Source organism: Hydra vulgaris, chromosome 08 (genome assembly GCF_038396675.1).
Source record: "Hydra vulgaris chromosome 08, alternate assembly HydraT2T_AEP".
Classification (NCBI taxonomy): domain Eukaryota; kingdom Metazoa; phylum Cnidaria; class Hydrozoa; order Anthoathecata; family Hydridae; genus Hydra; species Hydra vulgaris.
The window spans coordinates 40,660,884-40,686,647 of NC_088927.1; the positions used below are offsets into that span (position 1 = coordinate 40,660,884).

The following is a 25,764-nucleotide window of genomic DNA, read 5'->3' on the forward strand; positions in this document are numbered from 1 at the left end:
GATCAAAGGATCTTGAAGCCAGAACCTTAAATAAGTTCAAACATCCATTTAACAAAGGTAACAATAATATTAAACTTCTACTTTCCTAAGTATATATTATATAATCAAAAGTGAGATCACTTGGATCTACTCACCAATATTTTATATAAACTTTTTCGTACTAAAATATAATAAAGTTTTAAGTAAAAAGTATAAAAATCAAATGAATAAATAAGAATAAACTTTTCATAAATGTAAGCAAGTAAAGGCAAAGTTCATATTATTAATAATAACATAATATGTCATTTAATGAAAAAATTAGGGTATTTAATTTACTTATAAAAAGACAAAAAGTAATAAAAGTTTAAAATCAAATTTGGGCAAAACAATTATGAAATTATTATATTTCAAAGGTATGGTGGCCGATAGGCAATACAAAATTGATTAAAGTTCGTTTGACAAAACAATCATTTAAAAAATCAGCATTTCTCATTTTGCATTTGTTGATTGGTTTTCGAGTAAAAATATTTTTGAAGACAGATAATGACAAGTCATTTTTCCACATTTATACAAAGCATAAAACATTGAATATAATTACCTAGTATATATTTAAAATTCTCATTTCAATAAAATAATGTTTTGTGTGAGAAAAACGATTTGCAATGCAGATTAAACGGATTGCATGTTTCTGACGGCGATAAAGACGTCGCAACTTACGTTTTTCTGTACTACCCTAGGCAATATTACCATAAGTTAAATAACTGTGCATAAATGATTAATAAAGTATGATTAAAACATAAAAAACTTTCATAAAATGCACAGACCTCATATTAGACCTCATGCCAAGTTAATAAAAAAAGAAAACAATTATTTAGTTATTAGTTTTGTTCATTAAAAGTGTACTCTTGCCAAATTTGTGGAAAAACAACTAACATAACTGATTTGAAAATTTTTTAATAATTTTAATTGAAAATAAGAAATAACTAATAATAATAATAACAATAAAAGTAATAATAATAACAGCAATAATAATATACGAATAAGTACTTTTTAGTTTCTCAAATTTGAATTTTGATAAGTATTGCAACCTTATTTCTTTAAATATTATTCTTTAAATACTATTATATAAAAGTGATCAAGATTGCTGTTTTGACCTCTTAAAATATGTTTCTGCCAGTCAAGATTGATGGGTTGAAATTTAAGTTTTTAAAAATAAGTTTTTACGAACAACCAGAATGTATTTCAGAAATACAAAATTTTAATAACATTTCAAATGTTTTTGTTTTTAGACTAAAAAAATTTAAAAAATGATCTAAAAGAGTTTTATAGTTTGTGATTTTCTTTTGATTCACGTTGTTGATGCATATTACATACCTTTAGGGGGTCAAATAAAAGGGTGGGTGGAAATTTTTTACAGAACACGAATAAGCAAGTTACTTCTAGTGTGGCTTGCAGTCAAACGCGCATTTATTAACAGTTGCATCAATATTATTCATTAGAATTTAATATATATACATGAGTTTTATACTATGATGAGAAATAACAAAAACCTAAATTTTGACAAATCGAAATTAATAAGATTTTTTAAAGGTTACTAATTTTTAAAGCCTGATTACACTGAAATTTTGACAAATCGAAATTAATAAGATTTTTTAAAGGTTACTAATTTTTAAAGCCTGATTACACTGAAACTTTTTATTCTTATCAGTGACTGATATATATTTTTTCTGACTTTTTTTTTTGTTTCAAGATGTTTTAATTTTTAAGTGATAACAATTAAAAATTAATAAGCGGGATGAGGGAGCAAACTCCTAGGGGAGGAGGAGGGATCAAGCCTTTATAATCATGGGGTAGGTGGGAAAATTTTCTGAAAATTAATAAACATTCCCTCTCGTGTATTAAGCACCTAAGAGTTCTTAAAATAACAACACTTGCTCTAAGTAATAAAATTTAAAAATTAAAAATGTCTTCGTGCGTAGTATAGCATCAGGGGGTTAATAAATTGTGAAAATCTTTTTAATTAAACTTTCCTTGTAAAATTAATAATTTTATAAAATTTTAATTTAATACCATATAAAAAAAATTATAAAAAAAATAAAAATTAGTTTTAATACTATATATAAAAATTAATATTAATACAATATAAAAAATGTAAAAAAGTTGTTTAAATGTGAAATGTTCAAAAGCATTAAACTCTATTATTTCAAAATTAATTCAATGTTATTAAACCACCATTTTTAATCAAAACTCTATTTTTAATCTGCGCACAAGAGCTATTTTAAACAAAGTTATTTCAAACTGTTTATTAAGAACATTAGTTATTTACAGTTGTGAGCTTGTGTTAGAAAAAAGCAGCAATTTGATTTAAAATTACGTGGAAAGTAATACTTTTAAAGTATATTTTTATCTACAAAGTTCAGTAACAGTTATGAAACATCAATTAAAACATAAAATTTTTTGTAATTAAACAGCCAAAAAAAAAACAACAGTTGACTGTAAATTTTATACGTTCGCCAGTAAAATTGAATGTCTACTGTCTAGCTTCAACTTTTTATTTTGTGCGCTGATTTTCTAACTTGTAACTTTTGACCTGACTAAAATTTTTGACCAGCAACTACTCACATAAAAAGTATAACTAACTACTTGCAACTGTCTCCTGCAATATTTCTTTTGTACAATTATAACTTTGTATTAAAATTTTTTTGTGAAAGAAAAAAGACCACGAAGGAAAGCTAGAGCTTCAAAGTTTATAAGCATGCTTTAGTATTTAAAAATTTTATAACATAAACTATAACCACGCTCTAGTATTTAAAAAATAGGATAATGATTCACATGGGGTAATAAAAAGTTGTGTGTTTTAATAAAATATATAATTGCAAAACTACAATATATACTTAGGTATATCACTGGTTAACAATTAGTATTATTGTCAAATAGATGGATATTTAAAACAGCAAAATTTAGCTATATAAATATAAAAGCTTCAACTTCTGTAAAACTTTGGATTAGATATATCCTTATTTTTATACATTATACATCCTACCTGACGCTGTTGCATCAATGCTGCTTCTTCAGTTTGCACACGTTCAATTTCAAACAACACAGAAAGGGCTAAAACAACAAATGAAGTTCCACAAATCCATAATGTAGATCTTTAAATCTTGTAAGCCTAGGTGATTCCTTTTAATGACAGTTATGTAAGTATATGTGTACCGTTATGCACTGTTTCTGGAAATATTTTTGCTAGACCCCGCAATTGCTCATATATTACTTCATCATCAATATCATCATTGCTAGTCCTCTAAATATAAATAAATACTGATGACAGATTTATGAATGAGAAGCAGACTTTTGCAGTTACTTTTGCAGACTAAATTTGGAAAAGTTAGTCGGCAAAAGTAAGTGAACAAGAGCATATATGGACATATATGCTCTCGTTCACTTACTTATATAACATTTATAACTTTTGTTAAAAAGCTTTTATTTTCATGCATCTTTTATTTTAACTGCATCATTGTGCCAATCTACTTGTGCTCTTGTTGGATAGATGCAAATAGCTTGGTCAATGGCAAAGTCGCTTACAAGATCCTCTGGTGTAATCCGTTTTTTCATCAACAAATTGAATTATTGAGCATTGAGTACACCAAAGCGAAGAGCATTCAGCAAAATTGAGATGGTGTTGTCTTCTTGTTGGCGCATATTTACTGTTCGCTCAACTAACGTAAACAATCGCCATAGATGAGGTGCCGAAAGGAATTGATTTGGCTGATTGAAGGTTTGGGCTCTTCTAACAGGTGGCAGTTGCATCAAGTTGCCAAATACAATAATATTCATACCTCCAAATGCTTGATTGTCATTTTATTTCAGCTGTCGTAAACGTAAATCAATCATACAAAGCATCTCGTATGGCACCATACTTATTTCATCGATGAATGTGTATTCAATATCTCTCACTATTGTTGCATTATTTTGAAGTAGTTTACTGTTAACGGTGACATGCTCGGCGTTATAATTCCGTCCTTTTGAACCGGCAATTTGTGTAGGCTATGGATAATGGATCCACCTACTAACCTTGCTGCAACAGCAGTCAAAGATGCAAACTTTGCAGCTGTTTTGTTTAAGCATTGAGTGACTTGCGCCATCAGAACCTTGAAAGTATATTTTTTTCCTACTTCTGCACCACCAGTAAAAAACAACAAAACACGTTTTGTGTCACCTTGCAACTTCTTCTGAATGCTGTTAGTAACAAAGATGAACAGTTCACATTGTTAAGCATTCATTGATGCGTGAAGAGACCAGAACTATTCATCAGTCATACGTGGTTGTTCAATTTCCACCTCTTCTGCGACACTTTCTTCTGGTTTTTCAAGAGTATCGAAGGCACCTGCTTATTTGAAAGCATCCTCCAGCTGTCTATCTCGCTCTCTGAAAGTCTCCATAAATCTGCTAGATTCTTTAATTTTTATTCTCTTGAGCTAAGAATGCTTCTTGAGCGTTTTTGAATCCATCCAATAGTTCACTCCCTTAATAGTACGACACATATTGAAAAAGATGACTGTAGAAATAGTTTTCAATATCCTTATGCATCATGAACAATGGAACACGTACAACTGCAGGGACGTCCCTAATGACCATTTTTGTGCCATCAGTTAGACTTATAGTACGTCTTTGTCGTTGCCGCTCTTCTATTTCTGCATTCACATAGTCATCGTTAGTATTGGAGTTCTTCTTGTAGTCAGGTTCAAACCACATAGCAATCTCAAAGTTGCACATTTTATTGAAAGCGAAAGCATGAACGTTTCTACTCGGTCGCTATCATATCGCTCCAACATGCTCGAAGAAACTTCTGTTGCTTTGTTGCCTTCAAATCGAAGAACGTCATATCTTTGTTCTGGTTTTCTTGTATTGAGAAACACATATTTTCGAGAGCTTTCCTTAAATATTAAATGACAAAGCGAATGACCGCTTCACACGCAAAAACTTGACGTTTATTCAATATTCTCATGCATGCTTTGAAAATTTTTAAGGAGATTTTTATTTTCTCTCCACGAATGGCTTGTGTAGCCCATGCAAAACTTTCGTTAATACTGGTAGGTTCACTTTTAGCAATATATTTTACAATATAATGAGATATTGCTTCATTTGTTCCACAAGGCTGGATGTCCATGTTACCATCCCACATTTGGAGAAGATCTGGATTGTATGTCCTTGATGTACTCATCTCCAGATTTTCGCTTCAACATACAAATTCTTCGAACATTTCTGATAAATTCATCCGACGTTTGAGTAACAATTTTTGTTGTTTTGCAGACTTGCTGTGGAAAAGCAAATTTGCACAAGTCATGATTATTTTTGTTACACGTTGGTGTGTGACGGTGAACCTGATTTCTTCGGATTGCATCATGAGGGTTCTTATTTTCGTCTTCCGATGGAAAATTAAAGGAACATACCTGGTCAATCAAGGCAATGCCTTCTAGTGTATTAAACGCTGGAACATTTTTAATTCACACAATCATGTGAAGGTGAGGGTTTCTCTGTACTGGAATTTGATTTTTCACCAGTAATCCATCAGCTTACCGCCTAAGACTTTGTCATTTGCTTTCAAGAACTTGAGAAATGCTTAAACTTTTCTCATAAAATGACGGCTAAAAGTAACTGAATACACCTCAATTAGGCGTTGCGTTTCATTGATGCTGACAGATGATGAATCTAAATCTGATTGCTTGTCTGCAATGAGCAAAGCTCTTCGCACTCAAGCCAGTTCAAATTGTTGCAGGTGAATGTGACGAACCATGTTGGAGGTCCGAGAAAACGAATGTGAGCAATAATTTTATTGTATGTCGTTCTCTAATACGCCGAAAGTCATCTAAGATTTCGCATGTAAAAATGCAGATCTTCCACAGCTCCATCATATTCTTGAATCTTCTTTACGCTAGCAGAAATTGCTGACTAAATTCTAATAAAATCAAAAATTTTTTCGAGTTCATCCTCGACATCAGGATGTGCAGCATCAATTGGATGCATTAAAGACACTTGGACATTTATATTTTGTGTGAAAACTATATGATTTTGTTCAGGCTCATCTTGAGACAACACGAGTTGTTCTGGTGCATGTTGACGAATATGTTCACTCACATTCCTAAATTCACTAATTATATTCACCACAATGCAATGAATAGAATACTGCTGGTTCACAGGACGACATATACGTCTTAGAACTCGTCGATTTTTTGCAATTGTGTCACATTCAATGATGCAACCTGTTCCATTATTGGCGGGCGCACCTGAAGCTCCACATGAGTGCGAATCAGCAAAGTAATACTTGTTACTATAATGCATTAGTGTCAATGTTTTTGACAATCCAATTATTATGCCTGCATTATGATTCATTTGCTTTAGCTCAAGATTTCGATTCTCTTTCTCAAGCAAGACAATCTAATTGATCAACTTCAATTTCCAACTTTCATTTCTATATTAACTTTCTTTTTTATATTTCTACGTTGATAAGATATTTTTTTTGCTTATTTACTTTAAAAAACTAACTCTTAATTACTATTTATAAGAAAAGTATTAAAGCATTACTTACTGTTATAGAGTAGAAAATCTAACAATGTTAGGTTTCAACAATGTTTTTTTATTATTTAACAGCGATAATATTTATTTACGCTAACCTAAAACGCTAAAGGTTTGTTGTTTATTGTCTGTTTTAATTTGTTTTTTTTAAGATTTCTTTAATTAAGGCAAAACTAAAGCCTGTTTTGCATGGTTTGTTTTAATTACTTTTTTTAACAATTCAATGAGATTAAGAAACTTATTTCTCCGCAAGATGAAATCATTTCTTCGATGTTTGAAACAGTGAAACAGAAAAAGAAAAAAATTAACATTGAAGTTAAAGATAAAAGTGAAATATTAAAAATCAGGAACAAACTAAGGGTGATGGAAGATCGTTCACGTAGGAACAACTTGAGAATTGACGGGATAAAAAAAAGCGAAAATAAATCATGGGTAGAATCTGAATGTAAGGTGCATAAATTATTTTAGGAATGCCTTGACATTAAAAATATAAAAATTGAAAGATCACATCGATCTGGACCGAGAGATGTCAATAAACACAGACCGATAGTCCTAAAGTTATTAAATTACAAAACTGAAATACTTAAAAAATCTTTTAAACTGAAAGGAAAAAACATCTTTATAAATGAAGATTTTAGTTGCTGAGACTACAGAAATAAGGAAGAGTTTAAGAGAACGAATGAAAAAAGAAAGGGAATCCGGCAAATTTGCGGTCATATCATACGACAAACTAGTCATTCGTGATTGCACTGCGAAGAAACAAGATGCTGTTTCCACTGAATCTATATAAGTATTCATTTATTTTTTATCTTTTAACTTATTTTTTTCTAATCTTAATTTTATATTTTAAAATAGATGATAATTTGTTAATTAAACTTTGTGATGAAAGTGTCACACTTTGTGATAATGATGTCACTAATTAATTTAACCTAAAATCGTTAGAAAGCAAATACTATTCAATTTCTGAATCTAATTTCTTTCTTCAACAAAATAAAAACATTTTTTCAATCTTAAACATAAATATTCGAAGCCTAAACAAAAATTTTGATGATTTAAACTTCTAATGCATGAAATAAATCACGATTTTACAATAATCTGTCTTACTGAGACCTGATGTAAATATGACGAGCATAATTTTCAATTTGAATTGACAAATTACGCGTCAATTCATCAGCCGCAAAACTTCCGTACCGGAGGAAGTGTATGGATTTTTATTGATAACTAAATTAATTTAATACCACGTAATGTGTAAATGAAAAAGATTGCGAGTCATTGTGCATTGAAATAGTTAAGCAAAGTTCTAAAAACATAATTGTTAATGTTATTTATAGAGAACCAGCGGGTAATTAAAAATTTTTTTAACAAAAGTTAATAAAAAACAAAAGCATGTTTATTTAGTCGGTGACCTGAATATTAATCTTTTGAATCATGCGTCAAATAACAGTGTTAAATATTTTGTAAACACTCTTTTACAAAATAACCTCATTCCAACAGTAACTAAGCCAACAAAAATCACAAAAAGTTCCTCTACCCTACTAGATAACATAATTACTAATAATTTTTCTAATAGCTGCTTTAGTACAGGTATAATAAAAACTGATTTGACAGACCATGTTCTCACATTTCTTATAACAAAAAGCATAACCCCTGATAATATTTCCACAAAGCACATTATTTACAAGCGACAGATCAATGAAGACTCCATACAACAATTTCGCAACCTTCTAATTAACTTCGTTAGTTGGGAGCTTGTTCTCCAATCACGTGATGCTAACAATGCCTATGAACTTTTCCTAGCGCAATTTTGTAAACAATGCAATAACGCGTTTCTAATGTTAACGTTAACGCGTTGAATTTATATAAAATAAAATTTTATATAAATTCAAAATCACGTCTATCGCCTTGGATAACAAAAGGCTTACTAAAATCGTCAAGAAAAAAACAAAAACTGTATGAAAATTTTCTAAAAAAAAAACATATTTAAACGAAGCAAAATATAAAAACTATAAAAATATATTTGAAAAAATCAAAAAATACTCTAAAAAATTAAATTATTTGAAATTGCTAGAAAATGCAAATGGAAATACACAACAAACTTGGAATGCTATTAAAGAAATAATTCAATTTAAAAATTGTGAATCAATTTATGATAAAGCACTAATAGCTAAAGAATTTAACAGTTTCTTCATTTATGTTAGCTCTAATATAACGCAAAGTATTCCTTTAACTTCTTCAACATTTGATTCTTATCTAACAAATTCTAATAAAAAAATGAATGAGTCAAAGCTAGATATACGTGAGTTGCGGACTGCATTACTAAGCTTAAAAAGTTACAAAAGTGCAGGATCGGATAAAGTTAGCGTTAATATATTAAAACTAGTCTATGATATAATTGAACCATCTTTGTTTCATATCTTCAATCAGTCACTTAAATCAGGTAAAGTTCCGGATAATTTAAAAATTGCTAGAATAACTCCAGTATTTAAGTCTGGAGATGAGTCAGAACCTTCTAATGTCAGGCCTATATCTGTTTTTTCTTGTTTCTCGAAATTGCTTGAACGCATAGTGTACAATAGGCTGTATAATCATTTAACTGAAAACAACATGTTATACAGCATGCAATTTGGTTTCAACAAACAACATTTAACAGATCACTCAATAGTAGAGTTAGTTAACCACTTATCTAATGCTTTTACAGAAGACTGTTTTACGTTAGGAGTTTTCATTGATCTGTCGAAAGCTTTTGATACGGTGAATCATTCCAAACTAATAAAACAACTGGAAAACTATTACGGAATAAAGGAGACAAACTTACTCTGGTTTGAAAATTACCTTTCAAACAGAAAACAATATGTACAATTTGAAAATTTAGAAAAGACCAAAAAAACTGTATATTGCGGAGTCCCACAGGGTTCTATACATGGACCTTTACTTTTTTTGCTCTACATAAATGATTTGTCTTCAACATCAAACCTATTAAATTTTATTTTATTCGCAGATGACTCGAATCTTTTTTACTCTCACAAAAATATTGAAACACTTTTTACAGTAGTAAATGAAGAATTAAATAAAGTAAAGGAATGGTTTATATGCAACAAATTGTCTTTGAATGTTCAAAAAACTAAATTTACTCTTTTCCACAAACCAAGCAAAACAAAAGAAATAGCACTTATTCTTCCTAATCTTTTGATGAATAAAACTAACATCAAAAGGCAAATATCTGTAAATTTTTTAGGTGTAAACTTTGATGAAAATCTATCTTGGAAAGTTCATATAAATTCTATAGAAAAAAAAATCTCAAAAAACAATGGCATGATCTATTGAGTTAAGCCACTTTTAAATTTTAAGTCGTTAAAAAGTTTATATTTTTCCTTTATACATAGTTACTTAACTTACGGCAACATCATGTGGACAAGTATTAATCACACAAAGCTAAAAAAAACTTTATAGCAAGCAAAAACATGCTGTTTGAATCATATTTGGAGCTGGTAAAGCGATTCCCTGTGAACCTCTTTTACGTTGATTGGTGCCCTGAATATTTTCAAACTTAATATCTATCTTGTTCTACAATTCATGTATAAAACAAAATATGGACTGTCCCCCAAAATATTTTAAACTTATTTTAAAGAAATACACCATAAACATATTCCAAGATTTTCCGCAAATAACTTTGTTATACCAAAATCTTATTTTAAACAAAATTCTTATTCAATTCAGAATCGCGGACCACTTTTGTGAAAAAGATTCCCAAACATTGTTTCCGGAAGAAAAAAAAATCTCTACATCAGTTCAAAACTGATTCAAAACAGTTTTTAGTAAACACAGATTTTGATTTATATTATTACAAGTCTTTCTTTTAAAAATAGATCAGATATATAATTTAAAAACTGAAAAACAAGGCAATTATTTCTTGTAATCATTAAAAAAAGGTTAAAAATTTTTTTTGACAATAAACATAATCAAAAATCACATTTTCTCGCTTTTTATTTTTTGTGTGTATATAAATATATAAAGTTATTATATATTCACTTTTACTTTTACCCAATCTAGTTATGATATTATGTATTAAACGATATCTTACTTTATCTTTTATATATTTTACTTAAATATATATAAAGTTTTATATATTCACTTTTACTTTTACCCAATCTAGTTATGATATTATGTATTAAACGATATCTTACTTTATCTTTTATATATTTTACTTAAATGTATATAAAGTTTTATATATTCACTCTTACTTTTACCCAATCTGTTTATGATATTATGTATTAAACGATATCTTACTTTACTTTTTATATATTTTTTGCAAACATTCATTTTTTTTTCTTTTGTACTATATACTCTTGAAGAGTAATTCCACGTCAAAACAACCAATTTTTTTTTTTAAATGTAACCCTATGTCCTTGGATTTTCTTTATATTTATACCATGCTTAGTACATTATAAAATAAGATAAATGCCAAAATTTCAAGGTCTAACTCCCAACGGTTCGTCAGTAATGGTTGTTTTAATTTTGGCTACTATTATTGTTTTGGTCATTTCCCGCCATTTTTAAATTTACATTTTTTCTAATAAAACCAAGTCCTTAAACATGTGAATTCTAAAAAAAAGTGACTTAGTTAATCTGAAGGTGAGGATTTTGAATATATTAGAATAATAATTAAAAAGTATCTAAATATCAATTATAAATGTTAAAATAATGGACACCTGCTCATACAAACAATGATCTAATTTAAAATTTTTTAAGCTTAAAATTTTAAATTAGATCATTGTATGTTTGAAGAACATTGCGTGATAAAATCATTTCTGCCAAATACATAGTTTAAAAATTAAATGAAAAATATTACAAAAAAAGCAAATATAGTACATTTCGCTTATCTTACTATTCAAAATAAATAAAAAGATGCATACTTGAATTGATTTACAATTTTTTATAATATGTCCATTTAAAAATTATTGTTTCACAAATATATACTTATTAATTTTGTTAAAATCTTTTTTAGAAAGTTCATATTTGTCTGATAATATTGTTCGTGCACTTATTAATGTTATTAGATTGGTGATTGGTATTCAACGATAATCATCCTTTTTCAGCCAGAAAAACTGTTCAGATGGACCGTGTGGATGCATAAACTTCATTTTTATATCATTATATTCTTCATCTTTTTCTTCGACTACTGCAATCCAGCAAAACGAGTCATATGTGCATGCGTAATATTCGCATTAGCTCAAAATTTATTAAACTTAAATATTAGTAACTTGATTTTTTAGTTATATTAATAAATTTTGGGTTTATATCGTTACTAGTTTTTTTTAAATAACATAGATGTTTTCAAAACTGGTATGTAATGGTGAAATTCTCGAGCTCCTGGTATTGTTTTTCCCTTCTCAAATCGTTTATTTTGCGTAGCTCTAACATTACCCATAGTTTCTTTATCAATTTTAAAGAACTTTATTGTGAGCATTTTTTGAGTGCAAAATCCCAACATTGCATCGATTGTTAGCATTTGATTTTTCTTTGGACGTTGCAAACTTTCTCTTGCTATTGTTCGTTTTACTGTACCGCCTACTGCAGCGCATAAAGATTCGCTGTGACTGGTAGTAAAAAATATCCATTCAGCTTTCAATAAAAAATCTTCTGAGTGATGGCATAGATTTAGAAAGTTTTTATAATTTTTATACTGTCCTTCACATCCATCAGAAAAGTAGTACAATTTGAAAATTAAAGGAAGAAATTAATTGATATAATTACATAAAATAGTCTGAACTTGAGAGACAAAACTGGTATCGTGTATCGTATCGTCAGATATAAAATAAAATGATTCGTGTAAAATAATGCCATTTACTTTATAGTATAAAACAACTGGGTGAAAGGTGCATACAGATTTACACCAATGATAACTTGAGATCTTATCTTGCACAACAAATATGATATCTTGCACAACAAATATGATATCTTGCACAACAAATATGATATCTTGCACAACAAATATAATAACTTGCACAACAAATATGATATCTTGCACAACAAATATGATATCTTGCACAACAAATATGATATCTTGCACAACAAATATGATATCTTGCACAACAAATATGATATCTTGCACAACAAATATGATATCTTGCACAACAAATATGATATCTTGCACAACAAATATGATATCTTGCACAACAAATTCACAATTTTCTGAAAAGTCACAATAAACTCTTTTATCATAATACACTCTTTTTCATTCAATTTGAGTTTTGAATCTTTAAGAAACTTTGTTCGGCATTTAGAAATATATGAGTGAGCTGTTAGTTCACCAATACACTTCACTACTAACTCTATATAAGTTTCAACAGTTTCAGTTTGTGTGACGAGTTGGGTCTTGTGAGTACCTTGCCATTGATTAAAACTTAACTCGTCATCAAAATCAAGTTCTTCAAGCTCTTTAAGAAGAAATAGCTGTAAGGCATCTGTTCCTTGGCAACTCAAACATCTATAACCATACACTCATTTTTTGAAATGTCACAAACCACCTAAAAAGCAAGTTTATTTATTATAATTTACTATGAAATTTTCTATTATAATCATTAAATAATTATGATAATAATTAAAAGTAAAAGTAATACCAAATTTAATTTCCGTATAAACTGATATCTTTTTTTAGATTTCCAAACTTATAGCGTACATTAAACACACTTATAACTAAAAATAAACCTTTTTCATTAAATGTTTAGGAGCTATATCCCATTTCATTGCATATAAAAGAAGAACTGCATTTTGATGATAAACACATACACACACTGAGTGAGCACCTGAGGCTCCAACACTTACACACCACTTAGGACGCAGACTGCAAAACTTAGAAATTCCAAAATTAATATCTGGATATACAACTTTAAATTCACTTTAGAATTCTTTCAGGTTACACAATAGCAAGTTTTTGCACATTATTCTGTAATTTTTATCTTTTCCAACACTTATATAATCTTTTTTACCTGATATTGTTCGTGAGTATTCATTATCTTCATAAAAACTTTGAACAATGGAGACAACATTAAGTGGAGCACTTTTTTCAATTTTGTTCAATGGGAGTGAAAGTGTGCCAGTCTCCTGTTTCATATGACGTGCTGTTCGAATAGCATTCACACTAACTTCAAAGTAGTTAGAAGCATAGTCTCTAGACCAAGATTTAGGAGTTTAAGTGAGAATTTTTAATTTATTTTTGTAGTCAGAAGCATTTATCTGTTCTTTAATCAATAGTGTCAATTTATCCAGATCAGATGCTGTATTTTGCTCTGTTTTTGAATAAGACGCAGTAGCATTATCTATAAAATGTGAATTACTTATTTCATAATGGGCTGCTAAATCTTCACCAATCTTTTTTATTGATTTTATATATTTTTTTCATTGCAGAGGCAACACGTTGATGTAAAGCAACACAATGCAAATTAATAGGAGATTTTCCTAAGATTTCCAGAGATAAATTAATATGAGTAAATGGTTCGTCTTCTTCTGTCGATATTTCATCTACTCAATTTTCACTAGGGTGATCTACTGATAAAACTGACTTTAACTTACAGCTAGTACATAACTTCCACCCAGGTTAAAATCTTAATCCTAATGACTCAAAGTGTCTATGCAATATTAAAGATATTGTAAAGTTACCTAAAAAAAAAAGGATATTTAAGATACGTGTTGTATACTTTTACACATAGTATTTATATATTTGAAATCAAATAACTTTTTTTTTTTTTTATGCACTTTATTAACGTCACAACAATTACCATTTTTCTTTTCAAATCTTTTTTCAAAGTAGTGAAAATGGTGGTTCCAAATGCTGAATAGTTCTTCACAGCACGTAACTCAGATCTCCATAAGATGTTTTGACGAGTATCAGTGTCTAGGTCATGCAGTAATAAAATCTCTTTATTTCTAGAATATGAGGCATTCTGACTTCGAAACTTTACTAATATCACATGAAATCATTTTGATAATGAATTAAAAAATGTTATACTTGCAAAGTTAAAAATGCACAAGTATTAATTACATTTATGCAGGGTTTATTGCAACATTTAAATTAGATGAATATGTCTGACTTCAGCAATTAAACTTTGATAATTTGGAAAGACAAGGAAACAAGGAATCAAAAAGGAAACAAAAAAAAATAAAAAAATACTTTAAAAAACTTTCATAACCTAAGAAACACTTCGATTTAGATAGGAAATAACGTTTTTCTTAAAGTACTATGGCAATATATATATACATTTATAGTACAAAAGAAAAATATTTAAAAAACTATGTATTTAACAGATATGATTTTATCACACAATGTTCTTCAAACATTCAATGATCTAATTTGAAATTTTAAGCTTAAAAAATTTACCGCACACCTGAAAATTTTGCTGAAGCAGGTGTTCCTTATTTTAACATTTATAATTAATATTTAGGTACTTTTTAATTATAAAAAGAGTTTTTTGTTTATATATTCAAATTCCTTCAGATTAACTAAGATTCCTTCAAACACCTTCAGATTAACTAAGTCATTTGTTTTTAGAATTCACATGTTTAAATAAGTTTTAAATCAGTTTTATAAGGAGAAATGTACATTTAAAAATGGCGGAAAATGAACAAACAATAATAGTAACCAAAACTAAAACAACCATTACTGACGAACCGTTGGGAGTTAGACCTTGAAATTTTGGGATTTATTTTATTTTATAATGTACTTACTATAGTAAAAATAAAAATAAAATCCAAGGACATAGGGTTGCATGGCCTGGTTGTTTTGACATGAAATTACTTAGAAACAAATTTGTAAAAATTATAAATTGTAACACGGTGCTCGGCGATAAGGCAAATCAATGCTTTCTTCTTGCTCCGGCCATTAAGTTAATTGTGAATTTATGAAAACTGTTATATTTATTAAACGGCAAAATATAATGCTGAAAAAAAAAAAAAAACGATATGTTTTATTATTACCGCTGACCACGTGTTTGATTTGCGCGGACAACGAAAAAATAATAAAATAAAATAAACTAACCGACAAGAAAGCAAGTAAAATAATATTTTGTAAAAAAGAGAACTTTTTATGAAAAAAATAAACAAAAACTTTTCCGACGTCTCTTTGATTTATTTCTAAAAAAACAATTAAAATATCATTTACAAACTTGTAAATTGGGTTTTGTATTAAATATCAAGAAAATTATTTTTTGAAAACTCACAAAAAAACATTATGATTATAATTGAAAGTTATTTTAAAATACTATATCCGATACAGTCTAAATCGCGCATAAAAAACGTCACACTGCTTTGTAACCGTTTGAAACAATACCAAATCATGTTATTTAATTGAAGTTGAAAAATTCAAGTGTCACATAAGACATACTTTTTCTTTCTCTCCCAAAAATCTTCTTTAAAAATTTTCTTTAAAATTCCCAGCTGTTTGAGAATAATCAACATGCTTTTAGAGTGGTCGTATTTTTTTCTCAAGACATCGTAGCTTTGAATATACGATTCCTTAGTTTCCTCAAATGTCTCGCAGTTACATTCAGAAAAAATCTAAATCAAAATCATAAATCTTTGTAACTTTTACTTCTTCATGATATATAAATACAGGGAGCGGATTATGTATCTACCCAAGGGCCTTATTAACAATAAGGGTGGTTCATTTACTTTTTTAAATTGATAAAAACATAAAAGTGTTGTTAAAATTTTTCAATAAACTTTTAAACAGTATATTATTTGTTTTGTATTTACAAACCTCTACAATACTCTTAATTCGTATGTAAAGCGATTTTACGCTGTTGCACATTTGTAACATCGACACCAAAAAATTTTGACCAGAGTCAACACTTGCTTCATGTTTCATCACAATGTAGAGTTCTTTAAGAATCTTATCTAACAAGTTTTCATAAAGCCGAAGGGCGGCGAGATCCTAAGAAAAATGCTTTCGTTATTTTTTTTTTAAACTTTTATGCCAAAAAAAATTTCAAGTACAAAAGTGTCCACAGGGTTTTTAACTAATATAAATTTATACCACAGTATATAAATAATATATAACATAACATAATTCTAATATTTAAAAAAGAGAACCTTTAGCATTTCAAAAAAAGGTAGTAATTTAACGGTAGTAATTCACACTTTAATTTAATAACAGAAAACGCTTAATATGGTTAAATAATTTCCGTTACAGTTAACACTATTTTGATTAGATGTAACATCTACCTGAGGTTTAGAACCGCTTATAGAGAAATTTCATGTTTTATAGATATTCTCTCCACTAACATATATATTCATAAACATGTACACAACTAACGTATATACAACTAAAGTATATACAACTAACGTATATACAACTAACGTATATACAACTTACGTATAAACAACTAACGTATATACAACTAACGTAAATACAACTGACGTATATACTTAACTAATGTTATATTCACCATCAGTAATTTGATTTATGATAATACTTCAAGTAATAGAAGATTTTCCTTATATATATATATATATATATATATATATATATATATATATATATATATATATATAGATGTATATATATAGATGTATATATATTTAAATTAACTCTAATTTATACTAGTTTATATTTTAGCTATTTTGGCAGCTTTTTAAGTCTGAACAGAGGGGCGGGACTTAGCAAACGCCTCAGGTATACTTAAGTAACTTTACCGAAAAATAAACAATTTATATCGAAAAATATAATGTAGATAAATTCATTTTTCCATATACAAACGTAAGTAAGTGCGCATAGCCAAACGCGGTTAGAGGTTTTGCATCGTTTTCGGTCATATGCAGGCTCACCAATTGGCATATAGAAAGTATGCTCCAAATATTCACAAGTTTTTCGAAATTGTTTTTTAAAAATAAATTGAGACCAATATTTGACATAATTTGTTTAACAAATTTTGGATTAAAAATTCTTACCGAAGATAGCGATTTTACATCTGGACTTTTAATGAAACCTTCCGTAGTATGATAAGAGCAAGCAGAATCATTTGAGGTCGAGTCGTGTTTAGTTAACCGTAATACCTATAAAAACACTAAGTTCTATATGAAAAATCTTATAAAAAGATTCTATAAAAAATCTATTTTGAAATTTTACAAAACTTGCCAGTAAACATTTTAGACGATGAACGAACACCAGATAATACCTATCCATAATCAGATCTTCTGTTAAACTATTGAATTTCCTTATTGCCTCAGTGCATGATTTTTTTTCACATTTTGGTACGAGTTTTTCATTCAGTGGGTTTGTAAAAAGCGAGTCTTTACTTTGATCCGAAGTAACAGATTTAGCCTCAATCAATATCATAATCAATGTTGCTGAAAATGTGAAATATATATATATATATATATATATATAATATATATATATATATATATATATATATATATATATATATATATATATATATATATATATATATATATGACTTAAAAATAAAACTATAAAAAAAAAATTATATATTTTTCAATTTTATTACGCACGAGATATCTATCATTGGATCATTTTACCTAAAAGAAAGCTTTTCACCATTGCTTTTCTCATCATTATTTTGTTTTCGACTGCAAACAGTTATACTTTTTCCAAAATTCTTCATTTCTTTATTTTTTTCTTTTTCCTTTTATATCATTGGTGAATAAAGGTAGTTACCTACTAAAATTTCCCAAGAAAATTTATAAATTCACTCATAAGAAACGAATTTTTAATGGTTTCTTTTCTTCGATCAACAGAATCTAGTTTCGTGTTATCGAAACAAGATTCTGTTAACTGCTTTTTCATTATTTATGTCGATTAGTTTTATAAACTTTCCATTAAAGTGATTAACCATAGAAATTTGTTAATTTCGGCACTAAATATTATTACTTTTCTGCGTTATTATTTTATTTCTATCATTTTTATGACCTTTTAACATCTTTTTCTCATTAATGGCTAGTTGAAACTTAGATAAAAATACTTTTCTTATTTGTAGTTTAGAATTTATTTTTAAACTCAATTGTTACGACATAATGCTAAAACATTAAAAAAACTATTCAACAAACTTTTTAATAATTAAAATGCGTTAAGTTAGACTTATTAAGGGTTTAATTTTATGTTGATATTATATGAGGAGTGAATTTTCATATCGCAAAAAATAAAATTTTGAGTTTATTCCGTTTACAAATTTTATATACTGAAATCTTCCATCTATTTATATTAGATCTAATAATAGGTTGTTGGTGCTAATAACAGATAGAGAAAATATTAATTTCTGTTGCAGTGCGCCTATAAGTAATCCAGCTTTTCGTCAATTTCTTAAAATCAATAAATTCAAACTACTGTTAATTTACTAACCCTGACTATATGAGGGTTGAAATTCAATTCTCATATACCTAGGATGTCTATATTTTAAACTAAAAATCCGGGATACAAAATTAGGAATGATAAAAACGGGGAAACATACGTCAAAGACTACTTATATAAATTAGCTTTTGTTAACCCGACTAAGGCTCTAAGCGTTCTAGCAGTATAAAGCCAAAAAATACAAAAAAAAAAACTTTATGTTTTATTTAAATTTGATGATATGTATATATATATATATATATATATATATATATATATATATATATATATATATATATAGACATAAATAAATATATGTATAAATATATATATATGAATATATATATAAACATATATATATATATATATATATAGACATAAATAAATATATGTATAAATATATATATATGAATATATATATAAACATATATATATATATATATATATACATATATATATATATATATATATATATATATATATACATATATTTATTTATGTCTATATATATATATATATATATATATATATATATATATATATATATATATATATATATATATATATATGTAGACATAAATAAATATATGTATATATATACAGATATATATATAGATATATATTTGTTTATATATATATATATATATTCATATAGATATATATACATATATTTATTTATGTCTATATATATATATATATATATATATATATATATATATATATATATATATATATATATATATATATATATATATATATAGACATAAATAAATATATATATATATATATATATATATTTGTTTATATATATATATATATTCATATAGATATATATACATATATTTATTTATGTCTATATATATATATATATATATATATATATATATATATATATATATATATATATTTGTTTATATATATATATATATTCATATAAATATATATACATATATTTATTTATGTCTATATATATATATATATATATATATATATATATATATATATATATTTGTTTATATATATATATATATATTCATATAGGTATATATACATATATTTATTTGTGTCTATATATATATATATATATATATATATAATATATATATATATATATATATATATATATATATATATATATATATTTATATATATATATACACTTATATATTAATATATTTATATATATATACATATATATAAATATATTTATATATATACTATACTATAGTATATATGTATACTACTGTGATCAAAAAGTAAGGTGAATTTTTAATTTAAACTTCCCGCTTTATTCGAATCGTCCAATCTTTTTTATTTTTAAGTTGGTAGTAATGTCATTAACATTTGCGCCAAATTACATGTCAAACTCATAATTATTTTTTTTTGTTTACGCTTGTTTCTGAAGTACCAAAAGTGCATTCGGCGATTTTCACGATGTCTAATTTTGTTGAGCAAAGAAGTGCTATTAAATTTTGTTTGCGGAATGATATTTCTGCTGCTGAAACGTATCGAATGTTGCAAAAGGCCTTCGGTGAAGAGACTATGTCTCAAAAATATGTTTACAAGTGGTGCAAAGACTTCAAAGAAGGCCGAGAACGTGTTGATGACTTGGAACGCTCCGGACGACCATCGACTTCGATTGATGATCGCCACATCAACAAAATCAAAGAATTGGTGCTTGCAAATCGTCGGTTAACCATTCGAGACCTTGTTGACATGGTTGGAATATCATTTGGGTCGGTGCAAGCAATTTTGAAGGATCATTTAGGCCTCATAAGACTCAAATCACGTTTGGTGCCGAAATTTCTCAATTTCTTTGAAAAAGAGCGTCGCGTTAAAACGTGTGAAGCAATGCTTTCTGACTATCAAGACGTCTACAAACAAATTATTACTCGCGATGAGACTTGGGTCTACGCATACGACCCTGAAACAACCAACCAATCGAGTGAATACCGTGAAAAAGGCAAGCCAAGACCGAAGCAACCACGTCAAAGTCGCTCAAAAATCAAGGTCATGTTGACTGTTTTCTTTGATTATTGTGGTGTCGTGCACTACGAATTCCTTCCAACTGGCCAAACTGTCAACAAGGAATATTATTTAAGCGTTATGCGACGTTTGCGTGAAGCTATTCGCAAAAAGAGACCGGAATTATGGGCCAATAACTCTTGGATTTTGCACCACGATAATGCGCCTTCGCACACAGCACTGGTTCTTCGTGAGTTTTTCGCCAAAAACTCTACCCATGTTGCTCCACAACCACCGTATTTGCCCGACTTAGCACCGTGTGACTTCTGGCTGTTCCCAAAGCTCAGGAGACCACTCCGGGGAAATCGTTTTGAGTCCATTGAAGAGATCCAACGTGAATCGGCACGCGCATTGAAGGCTATCCCTACCGAGGACTTTTCGGCATGCTTCGAAGACTGGAAAAAACGTTGGCAAAAGTGCATCGGGGCCGAGGGGGATTATATTGAGGGGGACGATACAGATTTGGAAGAATAAATAAAGATTTTTCATTTTATAAAAAAAATCACCTTACTTTTCGATCACAGTAGTATATTTATATATATATATATATATATATATATATATATATATATATATATATATATATATATATATATATATATATATATATATATATATATATATATATATATATATATATACTTATGTATATATATATATATATATATTTATATATATATCATCTTTTTTATTATTATTGCTATCATTTTTATGCTATTTGATGACTTTTCCTTGATGGCAAGTCGAAGCTTTATTAAACACTTGTTTATTATTTGCGTTAAATAATATTTCATATTTCATATAATATTAGTAAATTATTATGGGCCACATGTGTTAATCATATTTCTTACTTAATCCTACTTGCTTTAGCAAATTTTCTGTATTCGTTAGCACTTCTAGTATGGATTTTATAGTGGAATAGTCCATCCAATTTCGTTCATTTGCCCGCTGATGATTCAATAAAGAGAAAATACGTTCTACATTATCACTACAAGACAGGTTGTGAATTATTTAATTCAATTCATCTATCATTAAGAAAATTTTAAACGTACCATCTAAGAAAATACTATTATGCATAAAATTGTTTCTTTCCACATATAAAGATTGTCATTTTCACGAAAAATGTTTGACAAATTAACTTGCGATATTTCATCTTTTACTTGTTTTGAGACATTTTATACATTGATTGTTAGATAATGTTTATCCCGCCTTTTGTTAACAATTGTCTCTTCAAATGTCAATAAAACTTGAATGCAACATGTCTTGTGTCTTTAAATACTTCTAAATCAAATTCAAATACAGGTGGTTGGCTATAAACAAAAAATAGATCAGCTTCACTTAAGTGGACATTAGAAAAAGATAAATAATTTTTAAAGCTTTTTCGTCTGAAAGAAAAATTAATTTTAATCTAATAAAAAAAATGGGTATGCGTTATCTTTCATTGCAGCCTATATGTTGTAATGAAAGCCAACGCATACCCAAACGGAATAAAATCTTTTGATTTTGTACTCCCACGAAATTGCAAAACTCTTTAAGGTTTTTAGTCTTCACGGCGTAAATTGAAAAGTGGGTAAATGTTTTATAAAACATAACTTCCATAGTCTATCTACTGAAGTTTGTAGTGTGTTGTGCACGATGTGCGCTGGGCAACGGCTAGAATACCTGTGCGCCCATACCTAGCATATTTTTGTTTGATTTTCTTAAAGCTATAGTAAATATTTACCGTAAAACTATAGCGTATTTACCGTTTCTTCAAGCAGTTCCGAAATGTAATAACAGGGTTAGGGTTAGGTCGAGGTCAGGGTTACCCAGGGTTAGTCAGAGTTATATAGCTACTTAGTTTTAAAATATCATTTCAAGACGCAGTTGTTTTGGTGCGGGCTAAGGAAAATTTAGCTGCAACCACCGGTTCTGAATGCATATTTTTTATACACTTATTAGTATTATCTGTAATATAGCACATTTTGCATACGAAATGAATAACGATGCTTCATAACTTGATATGCGTTTGTTAATTCCGATGCGTACATCGTACACTCTCTATTGGAAAAAAGAATTAACATTTTTAGAACAGCTTGTAATTGAATTTTGGAAGTAGTTTTACGTAATTTCCAATGGTCCTTAATATTAGCCAAACCACCGTGTCCGATACTTATAAATGACATACTTATCATTCTACTTCTTCTTGGTATCTTCTCTTATAAGCTTCCATTCTTTGAAGAAGTCTTTGTTGTAAACGCATTTACACTTTATTATCCTAACTAAACTTTTTTGAAAAACTAGTGGAAAAAAATATTAAATTGAAAAAAAAGTACCAGTAACAATGAAATTCAAGCTTGTTTTAAAAGCAAGATTTCTTTTTGATGATCATTAACAAGAGACTATATATTTAAATATATAGCCTCTTAATTATCAACAGCTAAAAATTAAATCAATACGCACAAGTTGCTCTTTTATTGAAAACTTACTTCCTGAATGTTTATTATAAATTGAAATAGAAATCATGCTATTGCATTAAAGTTCGTAATGATATTGTTTCTTTAGTTGTTTTTTTCTCTCCATAAAGAAAACCTAATTTTTTTCTCTAAGAAAACTTAACCGTCTTTTCACAAAGCATTGCGAAAGAGCCTTTTTATTTAATTTATTGCAGTAATCAATAAAACTTATACGTAGAAATTATAGTGCTAATGAAGAAAAGCATACCAGTCTTTCTTATGCTTAATTTGGACATTGCTGCAGCCAAAGCAGCATCTTAAACATTTATTTTAAAGAGGGCACCGTGGGTTAATCAATTAAACCCTGTGCTATGTGTTCCTTCTTGTGAATGCTGCGCGATTAAGTATTGCAGAACAAGGTCACTACGAATTTCGTTTTCTTCCAGTTTGGTTTGACAAGTGTTTAAATTTTTTTTTCGTAACAATTATATTTTATCAACGATATTTTCTTTGTTGCACATTCTCGGGCACGTTTGAGAAGTACAATTTCAGATTTAAGATGTGGACACCAGGCTTGCACACTAAACTCTAGATGCTGCCATATACGTATAGATGGTATAGTTTTTTTCCTGAGCTGGAGGTTACAGCACCTAAATATCTTCTTGAGACGACCAAACATTCAATTTCTAGCCTAAGCTGCTGCTTGAACTTTTGCTTTGACTTTGATGTTGTCGGATATTAGTAGTCCAAGGTCACGCTCAATTAATTTAACTTATTCAACAAAATTAAAAATAATTTCAACATGGTGTTCACGGTAAGTTGTCTCCGTGAGAATGTCAATGGATTTAATCAGATTTGTAAGGCAACCTTTGTGATATACAAATCTATGCTGAGACTTTGAAATTAGTTTGTGTAGTGTTCAGTGTTTCATAATCCTCTCTTTTATAACTCTCTCCATCACCTTGCACGGTGCAGAGGCGAGAGATACCTGTACATAAATGTGGGATCCCCTCAATTTGAAAGGATTGTCTAAAAATAGGTGCAAAAGGTGTTGCAAAAGCTTTTGCATAGGTTTTTAAAACGCGTGAATGTAATCCGTCAGACCCCATTGATTTTGTATCGTCTAGGCCGAATATGTAGTTTTATATTGTGGCCGCTTTAAATAAACTTTCGTACATTTTGCAAGTTGATGTTATTTTCTCTTCAAATAGACCACTAATACATATACCAAATAGGTATTTATGGTTCTTTGAAAAAGACTGAATGTAAGTTATTGCTTATTGTCGAACTCATAATTTTGAAATCTGTGGTGATATTACCATCGCTAATTACAAGCATACTAATGAGATTATGAATTTTAGGCTTACTTTTTACGTGTAACTATAGACTTTTCGGGTAATTCTTAAAACTGCTCACTAGTTGTTGTTTAAAATAAAGGACAGCCCCTTTGCCACTTTGGTTAAAGCTTTACATGCAATCTAATGTTTGTTACGTATTTTTGCGTGCAAATTTATACGACAAGTATTGTCAAATTTAAAAGCATCGTTGCACGCTTTAAATTTGACAATACTTGTCGCGCTATAATAGAGGCAAGAATCTGAGTGAGCGTGTCATCATTTTTTACGTATTGAGCGATATAAAGTGTTGATTTGTGTTTAAAAATGGATTATGTGCCAGATTTGTTCCACGGAAATTGAGGTGAGTAACCACTGTGACACGGCTACTCTCTGCGCTCTTAGTAAGTCCATCTATGATGTTTATTGCAACACGCTCCCTCTACCATCACGGTCTGTTTTATGGAGCTGAGAGCCAGCAATGTTAGTGTCTGATATAAATCTAAACCAGTTTTCAGAAAAAAATATTACGTGTTGCTTTTCAGATTTATAAATAGAGGTAAATCTTGCTTTAAGTTCAAGGCCTTTTTTTGCTGTTTAATAAGTATAGGTTGTCAACCCAAAAACGGAAGAAGTTTGCCGAAGGTGTCTATGAATGTAAAAAAGTCGCTTGTGACTGTTAGTCTTCAAATGATTTTTTTGGCAAATGTAATTTACTTTTCGGTTTGATTCTTAGAATTAGGTTCCCTTTTTTTTTCTTCTCACAGAAGTTTGCACAGCATTGCAAGCATCTTCTCACAATAGTGCAGTTTGCACTGTTAAAAGCAGACGCGGACTATGCTGTTTAAGGGTGCTTGCTAAAAAGGTAAAGACATATTTTTGTTGTTTGTTTGACTTTTAAACATAAATGCAGCAGATTTTTCTTGTTTTCTGTGGATAACATTCCGAAATGGTTTGTCAAGTATATCCGCAGCATGAAGTTTGTTGTTAAGTTTCTTCATTTTATTTTGTAGCTCGTTGAGTTTATGCTGTGGTGAGTGAGTTCGATTTTTACAATAGAACATTCCTTCAAATT

The 25,764-nt window shown here is 28.6% G+C and overlaps 1 protein-coding gene across 1 annotated transcript; it reads right to left on the reverse strand.

The window, feature by feature from the left end:
* Positions 1 to 15,710: 15,710 nt before the first annotated feature.
* LOC105851033 (uncharacterized) lies at positions 15,711 to 18,266 on the reverse strand. The gene is made up of 5 exons (XM_065804366.1): positions 18,088 to 18,266; positions 17,684 to 17,895; positions 17,497 to 17,601; positions 16,307 to 16,480; positions 15,711 to 16,104 (listed from the first exon to the last, which is right to left on the reverse strand). The coding sequence occupies exons 1-5, from the start codon at positions 18,122 to 18,124 to the stop codon at positions 15,910 to 15,912; spliced, it is 723 nt and encodes a 240-aa protein (XP_065660438.1). The 5' UTR covers positions 18,125 to 18,266; the 3' UTR covers positions 15,711 to 15,909.
* Between the last annotated feature and the right edge of the window lie 7,498 nt (positions 18,267 to 25,764).